At 47.4% G+C, this 9,267-nt stretch overlaps 1 protein-coding gene across 1 annotated transcript in view; it reads left to right on the top strand.

Annotated features, from left to right (window-relative positions):
• LOC103191238 (NACHT, LRR and PYD domains-containing protein 12-like) overlaps positions 1–1,354 on the top strand; it is a 28,830-nt gene extending 27,476 nt beyond the window's left edge. Inside the window, exons 11-12 of the mRNA XM_042346131.1 lie at positions 733–900; positions 1,059–1,354. Coding sequence (XP_042202065.1) covers positions 733–900; positions 1,059–1,146 — 256 coding nt within the window. The 3' untranslated portion in view covers positions 1,147–1,354. The remainder of the gene's footprint in view (positions 1–732; positions 901–1,058) is intronic.
• The last annotated feature ends 7,913 nt before the right edge of the window (positions 1,355–9,267 follow it).

Below are 9,267 nucleotides of genomic sequence, written 5' to 3' on the forward strand. Positions count from 1 at the left end.
GTCATTGAGAGCAATGTCTGGCTTCTGTCTCCTTGTCCATCTGGACCTGCCCCAGTGTTTGTCAGGCTCTGGCTTCCATTGAGGCCTGGAGTGGCCCAGACTCACTTATCCATACTGTGTTCCTCTGATCCCTGTTGTCCCTGTGTCTCTGATCTCCAGGCTGTATAATACACAGTAGTAAACACTGTGTTCCCTCTGCTCCCTGTTGTCTCTGTGTCTCTGAACTCCAGGCTGTATAATACACAGTAATAAACAGTGTGTTCCCTCTGATCCCTGTTTTCTCTGTGTCTCTGCTCTCCAGGCTGTATAATACACAATAATAAACACTCGTGTTCCCTCTGATCCCTCTAGTCTCTGTGTCTCTGATCTCCAGGCTGCATAATACACAGTAATAAACATTGTGTTCCCTCTGATCCCCGTTGTCTCTGTGCCTCTGATGTCCAGGCTGTATAATACACAGTAATAAACACTTTGTTCCCTCTGATCCCTCTTGTCTCTGTGTCTCTGATCTCCAGGCTGTATAATACACAGTAATAAACACTGTGTTCCCTCTGATCCCTGTTGTCTCTGTGTCTCTGATCTCCAGTCTCTATAATACACAGTAATAAACAATGTGTTTCCTCTGATCCCTGTCATGTCTCTGTGTCTCTGATCTCCAGTCTGTATAATACACAGTAATAAACACTGTGTTCCCTCTGATCCCTGTCATGTCTCTGTGTCTCTGATCTCCAGGCTGGAGAGTAACAGACTGACCGATGGCTGCACTGATGACCTGGTCTCCGCTCTCAGTACAAGCCGCTCACTGAGGAAACTGGACCTCGGGTCTAACTCCTTCACAGACGGCTCTGTCCCCGCTCTCCGCGGCCTCATACAGACCTGCACCAGTCTGGAGGAGATCGGGTGAGTGTTTATGTCAGTCTTTAATGTGATAAACACACATAGAAAGGGCTGGGTATCGGAATGGGGACAGTTTGCGGGGTTTGCTTATATATTGAACTGCGACATGAACAGTTTACAGTTTGTATTATTATCCATTGGATTTGTTTGCTGTGTTTCAGGCTGAGGGGGAACGGGTTCAGCTCAGACGGAAAGATTCAGCTGGAGTCACTGCGGGAAATGAGAGCGGTCCTGACAGTGAGAGTGTGACACTGACTGAGGCAGTGACTGTCCACACAGACTGTGTCATATGTATTATATTCTGGACACTGTAGTGATTGATTATTAAACATGTCAATCCTGATTCCTCTCCCAGCCCTGCTCTGGGGACCGTTATTATCACATCAACCCTGACACACAGACGCCCTCCCACATTTTTCTTCCTTCCTTCCTTCCTTTTTGTCTTTCCTTCTCTCTCACACTCTCTCTCACCCGCAAAACACACAGTCACTACACTTCGCAATTTATTCACTTTCGCAGTCTCTTTCTCGCTTTCTCTGTCTCTCTCTCTCTCTCTCTCTCTCTCTCTCATAGTCTCTCTCCCACCTATAAAAACAGTCACTCTACTTTGTAATACATTCTGTCTCTCAGTCTCTCTCTCAGTCTCACTCTGTCTCTCTGTATATCTCGCTTTCACACTCTCTGTCTCTCTCACTGTCTCACAGACACACACAGACACAACCGCATAGAAACGCGTAGACATACTCGCAGAAACAAACACATACCCATAGACAGAGACAATCACACACAGAGACACTCTGTGTCTCTCTCTGTATCTCATTGCCTCTGTGGCTCACTCAGTATCTCTCTGTCTGTCTGTCTGTCTGTCTGTGGCTATGCAAGTCTATGTGTCTGTCTCTGTGTCACTCTCAGTGTCTCTGTACCTGTCTGTGTCTCTACGTCCCCACAACCTCAGGGTTCAAAGTGCATCAATGTAAATTCTCCACAATTCTGCATTAATATGAAATATCTTCATATGTTTCTGTATTAACTTTGTTTTATAGCAATCAGCCCCATCTCTGCGTAACACGCGGGAAAAGGGTTTGCAAAGTTCTAACGTTCCTGGGATTTGAAGAGAAACAGTTTATTAAACCCTAATCTATAAAGATATGAAGCGGTTTATGAACTCACCAGAACCTCGGGATTTTAAGTGCATCAGTGCAAAACATTCCTGATCCTCGATTCACACCAAATATATCCATGCGTTTTTACATTAACTTTGAATTATAACAATAAGCCACTCTCTGGATAAAACAACGGAAACGGGTATGCAGAGTCCTCACATTCCATTGGTCAATGAGCAACAGGTAAATAAAATGCAATGTTTGCATTCATATCAAATGTATGAATGTGTTTTTGCAATAGCTTTGTGTTTCGATTTTAACCCCAAAAACGGGAAAACCACATGGAGCGGGTTATAGAATCCCCAGATCCCCGGGGTTCAAAGCGCAATCGTGCAAAGTATTCCTAATTCTGCATTAATATTAACCAAATAAACTGATTAATATCCACGCCTCGCAAGCCACAGTCCCTGTAGCTCAATGGTTAATCGCCTCGCCTCGCACTCCACAGTCCCTGTAGCTCAATGGTTAATCACCTCGCCTCGCACTCCACAGTCCCTGTAGCTCAGGGTTTAGAACCCTCGCCCCCCACCCCACAACCCTGTAGCTCAGGGTTTAGACCCCTCGACCCGCACCCCACAGCCCCTGTCGCTCACGGGTTTGACCCCTCGCCTCGCACCCCACAGCCCCTGTAGCTCAGGGGTTAGACCCTCGCCCCACCCACAGCCCTGTAGCTCAGGGTTAGACCCTCGCCCCCCACCCCACAGCCCCTGTAGCTCAGGGTTTAGACCCTCGTCTCCCACCCCACAGACCCTGTATCTCAGGAGTTAGAACCCTCGCCTCACACCCCACAGCTCCTGTATCTCAGGGTTTAGACCCATCGCCTCGCACCTCACAGCCCCTGTAGCTCAGGGTTTAGACCCCTCCCCTCACACCCCACAGCTCCTGTAGCTCACAAAAACAGACATACAAATATAGACACAGTTACACAGACTCACACAGTGACACACACACACAAACACACACACATTCAGACACGCACCGAAACACACGTATACATACACATAGACATACACACAGAGAGACACACGCGCGCCTGATAATAATCGCTCCAGAAAAAAAATAATAAATTGGTCATTTTCACCCCACGTCTGTTTGGGGGACGCTGCTGAGCGAAATTGGCTTTCACCCACAAATACACAGAGGGCGCTGTATAACTCCGAGGCGTCGCCGTCGCCGTCGAGATCTTGACCGGTCCGTTGGGGGCACGTGACGCCCGGTCAACATCGACGGTCTCGAACCCCGACAGTCGCGGCTTTATTGGGAATCGCTGAGATTTGGAGCCGAACTCCTCGCGAACGCGGAAACGTCCCGAGGCGACGACGAAGGATTTTTCCTCGCGAAGCGATCGCGCGATTAAACCCCGAGTCACCGGGCAATTAATTCTGGTTTGGAAGTGGCTCAGACCCTAACCCTCCATCAGATGTAATCCACCCCCACAGCCCACACACCAGCAATAACCACCCCCTCCCCAAACGCTCCCACCACAAACCCCCAATCACCTCCCACACCCCCCACCCCCACCCACCCCCCTCCTCCCCCCAAACAAACACGCAATCGGAAGGGGGGTACATGTTTATTGACGTTGGGATCAATGATAATGTGGGAAAATTATTTGCTCACATTTCACAACCTTCTTCGTGACACAGATTCAAAGCCGCTAAACCTGGAGCAAAGCCGCCGCAGAATTTATTAAAACGCTCTTTTGTGTTTGACTTTCAATCCCAAATTGTGCTTAAATAACAATAATAACAGCAATAATATTAATAAGAATAAAAATAACATTAACAATTATAATAATAAAAAAGTATCAATTACCATAATAGTATGAATAATACTATAGAAACTACAACAACTATAATAATTATACTAATATTAACAAAAACAATAACAATAAGCATAATAATAACGATAATAACAATAACAATTATAATAACACTAACCACAATAATAATAAAAACAGTAATAACAATAATAACGTCCAGAAAAACAACTATTTAAATAACAATGATAACACTAATAACAATAATAATATATTCATAATAACCGTAATAATGACAATACTAATATTAGTGTAATAGTAATCTCTGCATTTGATATAGAGCTTTTCACGTTTTCTAGACGTCTCAAAGCGCTTCACAGAATAGATTGTAAAGTGAATTGACTGTATATTTATGGGCGAAACGCTGCAGCCAATTGCGCACAGCAATGCCCGCACAAGCATTCGTGGGCTGAAGTGTCCTATTTATTCCTTTATTTTCTTGAGGGATCATTATTAGGCGAGTGGAGTCAGGAAACTTGTCCAAGGTTAAACATAATAATAATCAATTTATAATAATAATAATGACAGGAGATACTGTTCACCTCCCCTAAAGGAGGAGAAGGGATTTGACTAAACAAGCGCATTGAGGCGTCTGCAAGACGTGAACAGCGAAATATCAAATGACGAATTATTATCAATATTATAATTACTCAGAATATTGTGGGCAGTTAAACAGTACAGCTCCACCCTCTGGTACTGTGGTATTATTACTGCAGGTTTTTATTTGTAATTTATAATAATAATAATAATCCTTGCATTTGATATAGCGCTTTTCACGTCGAGAGGACGTCCCAAAGCGCTTCACAGAATATACTGTAAAGTGAATTGACTGTATATTTGAGGGCGAACGCGGCAGCCAATTGCGCACAGCAATGTCCCACAAACAGTCGTAGATAGAAAATGACCAATTTATTATTGTTTTTGGTTTTGGAGGGAGTATTATTAGGCGTGTGGAGTAAGGAAACTTGCCCAAGGTTTCGCCCTGCCTGGATTTGAACTCAGGTCTCTCGCTTGCAAAGCGAGTGCTCTAACCACTGAGCTACAGGACTCCACAAATTTGAACCGAGTCTAAATAACACCAAATGATTATTTTCCTCAAATCCACAACAACAACAATAACAACAAGATTCCATTTATAGAGCGCCCTTCACGTCAGGAGGACGTCCCAAGGCGCTGTACAGTTGGCTCCGGAACCGAGCTAGGGGGAAATGGTCAGGGTGAGGTGAGGGCAGGGAGGGAGCGAGGAATGGGGAAATGGTCAGGGTGAGGGGAGGGAAGGGAGGGAGTGAGGAGGGGATCGAGAGAGGGGAGCCGTAGGCTCGGTTAAAGGCAATGTCTTGAGAGGGGCGTTGAAGGAGGAAAGGGAGGAAGCGGCGAAAGCACTGGGGGATAGAGTTCCAAAGCCTAGGGGCTGAGAGGCTGAAGTCCCGACCACCGATGGTAGGGCGGTTGAAGGGGGATGTGGAGCAGACCGGAGCCAGAGAAACGGAGGGTACTGGCAGGTAGGTAGGGGGATAATAGGTCGGAGAGGTAGGAGGGTGCGAGGCCTTGAATGGCCTTGTTGGTGAGGATAAGGATCTTGAATTCGATCCTCAGGGGAATGGGGAGCCAGTGGAGGCGAGCGAGGGGGTGATTGATATTGTCGTGAAGCATGGTGCGGGACAGTCCATGAGCTACAGAGTTCTGATTGACCTGTAGCTTGTGGAGGGAGGTGCCGGGAAGGCCGGCGAGGAGAGATGGAGCAGCAATGAATTGCTGTCTGAGACTGACTGCTCTCCAGCATTAAATGGTGATAACCAGACCCAGGGATCGAGCAACACAAATAATGTCATGGGATTCAGTTTAGGTAATATAATATTACAAAATAATTGTCCGTGTATTTGACATAGCGCTTTTCACGTTTTCTCGATGTCTCAAAGAGTTTCACAGAATGAGTTGTGCACAAGTGGTCGAAACGCGGCAGCGTCTTGACATTGACACATGAAGGGGAATCAAAATGGATCGGTCAATTGGAAGACAACACCGAGGGGAAGCTCCGAGTCGTGACACTCGTAAAGGGTGCGGGTGTGGGGTGGGGTGTAGATGGTGGCGGCCATCTTGGTAAAGGCGATGAAAGCCGACCATTGACGTCATGCGTGTGACACTGTGAGTCAGGCGTCGGCCATCTTGGTAAAGGCAACCGCAAGCAGGGAGTGACGTCATGTGACTGAAGTAGGGACACATTCTCGAGCCGGCGAGCGGCGGGAACGGGCGGGAAACCCGTGTAAACCGGGCGGGAGTCGCGAGCAGCGAAGACAGAGGGTGTCGTTGTCTAAAGGCCGCGGACGGGCACCGGCCGGACGAGATATGGTCAAGTCTCCGCCTGGTCACCTGGGGTCAAGGCCACGGGACGTTGACCGCGCAGCGACGGCCAAGAGAGGCCTCAGGCCCCGCGGCGACGTTTCATATTCCGTCACGAAAGGCCGAGTCTCGCCCTGTCGGACGTCACTTCCGGGCGCCATTTTGAAAGCCGCCCGGGCCGAGTGAGCAGAGTGACGTTACTTCCTGGCGCCAGTTTCAAACCCGCCAGTGTGGGGCTAGTCCCCGCCATTATCCTTCTGCTGCCTTGTCCCCCCTCCCCTCCCGCTCTCTGGCAGCTCAGCGATGAATGCCGGTGCAGTTCAGCAGGTGTAGTGACTGGATTTGGGGCTGAATCCTCCTCCCTCCTGCACTGGCTCCGGTTGTGTTAGAGCGGTTTAGGCAGGGAGAGTGCGGTGGGGTTTGAATGATCGCTTGGGTTGGCTGAGGGGTAGATGGGGGCTAAGAGCGTGATGTGAGGTTTGTGGCTGAGTGGGAGACAGATTGATAGACAAGTAGCAGGTGCAGTGACGGGGTTTTGGTATGAACCCCCTTTTGTTGTGTAAGAGGTTGGAGGGGATTGCGAGTGTGTGGTGGCAGGAGGCGGTTGGCGGGGAGACTGAGGCTGATGGGGTTTCGAGAGAGACAGACGGACAGACAGAAAAGCAGCAGTTTTATTGACTGGCGTTGGGGCTGAACTTCCTTTTATTGTGTTATAGGTGGTTGGGGGGCGTGAGAGAGGGGGATTAGAGTGTGGCGGTTGGGGATAGGGAGCGGAGCGGGTGTTTTCTGTGGAGATTTAATTTCTCGGAGTTTGGGGAGAGACAGAAGGACAAACATCAGATGCAGTGACTGGCTTTGGGGCTGAATCAGGAGATCAGCAGCTCAGAGAGAAAACGCCAGGAGTTCGTGTCAAGCCGGACTCCAGCCCCATTTTCACCAGGAGACAGAGGTCAGTACCAATGGTTAGGTCAGGGCACCAGCACCGTGTGAGCCTGTGTCTGTGTCCCTCAGTGTGTGTGTGTGTGTGTCTGCGAACCAAAGCGAGGAATTGCAGTGCAGCAGCTGTGCTTGTGTTGTTGGTCTTCAAGCCTTTCCTATCTGCCTGGACTTGGGGGCGTCATAAATTTCCTCCCATTCAGTGTGTGAACATTGGAAATATTGGGGAACCAGGAAGCTGGAGATCAGACGCCCTGATAGTTGCCTCTCACATTGCGGTGCACCACCACTGTCCTCCGCTTTGACATACCACCCTATGTGAGAGGCGCTGTATAATTGCAAGATGTATTTGTTGGGTACAAAACGTCGGCTTGACAGCACTAACGTTCTGATTGTGAGCTTCGAAAACTCTGCCCTGCACAACCGGCCACACATCAAGATCTCGGTAACTCATATGTTTTTAGATCAGAATAATATCCGAAATGCTGAATGGAAAATGATAAAGATCCATCCAGTTCGACTTCTACCTACATGCGGTGCCTGCACATATATCCCGAACTCCTGTTTGCTGTATCAGATAGTGTTATTTCCTCAAATAAAACAATTTAATCTGTGTTTCAAAGAATCAATACTTCCTGATTCAACCGTCTCCATCGTGAGCCTGTTACACAAGTTCGCTATTCGCTGACTGACATAGTGTTTGCGTAGATTGGTGCTGAATTGAGCACTCGAACCGCAAGTCGTGTCCGCTGGATTCCGCTGTGGACAAAATACACGACCAGCCAGTAAACCACTGTCTAACTGTCCTCCATTGGCTGTCCATGCCGCTGTTCATAAGGATCAAATTTTCACTACCACCATACTTCTGTCACATCCAGATAATAAAAATCATAAAAATAATAATCCTTGCATTTGATATATCGCTTTTCACGTCTTTTCGACGTCTCAAAGTGCTTCACAGATTAAACTGTAAAGTGAATTAACTCTATATTTGTGGGCAAATAGGGGAAGCCAATTGCGTACAGAATTTTTCTACCAACAGTCGTGGATTGATGGTGACCAAGTTAATATTGTTTTACTTTGGAGGGATTATTATGTGGCGTGGGAGTAATGAAACTTACCGAAGATTTCGCCCTGCCTGGAACTAAACCCAGGTGTCTCCCTAGTAAGGAGATTGCTCTCACCACTCAGCTACAGGGCACCACAAATAAGAAAGCACTCTCTAACCTCCAACATTACCAGTCTGCATGAAATACCTCACATGACACACACCATGGGGCTTTCTGCCATTCTGGACACACTCCGTATCTCCATTCCGCAGTAGTTTTGTCTGACACCCTGGTTTAACTTATCCAAGTCTGTCTCAAGACCTCTATCTTTGCCCTCACCAGGGATCATCTTTCCCCAAATTACCCCATTCAGCTCTGACCCCCCCCCCCCCCAACTTGATGCGTACGGTGAGCATTTGCCTTGACCTCCCAAATTGATACGCGGTATATGAGTGTAAATTTGGAATCAAATGGCACAAATTTCTTTCAAGGATTTGTAATATTATTGTTTCGCATTGTGAAAAATTAAATGGATATGATGGCTTTCAGTTTTTTTAAGAAGTCCCGATAGGATCATCTTGCTACCTGAGCACCAATGTGTCTCGCTGACGATCAAATGAAGAACTTCAGGGCTCATATCTGTCCCGTTGTGTGACAGTTCAGAACAAGATTCAATCTTGGATTGTGGCTGAGAACTGGCGATGAATATGATGCTCTGAGCTCACCTCGTACCCGCCTGAGAGAGAAGTCCTGGTCCTGGTAGTCCACCTAGAGACTGAGTGGGGAGAGGTGGCATTCTGCAACACTGATAATATGTCTCATGGGTACACTTACAAGCACACTTGCACAGAGAAGTTTATCCTGAGTTCAGTCCCTGTTCAAATGATATCGGGATAAACTCTGATCCGCGGCGAATGTTCCCGCTGACAGTTTAATGAGCAGGAACCATTAGATATTAACGGCGTTTGACTTCATTTTACAGCTGTCTTGGATAGGATTATAAGAACATAAGAAAATAGGAATTGCCTGAGTTAGAGATGACGGAAATTCATCTCGTTTGCCT

This window comes from Callorhinchus milii, unplaced genomic scaffold (assembly GCF_018977255.1).
Source record: "Callorhinchus milii isolate IMCB2004 unplaced genomic scaffold, IMCB_Cmil_1.0 Scaffold316, whole genome shotgun sequence".
Taxonomy (NCBI): domain Eukaryota; kingdom Metazoa; phylum Chordata; class Chondrichthyes; order Chimaeriformes; family Callorhinchidae; genus Callorhinchus; species Callorhinchus milii.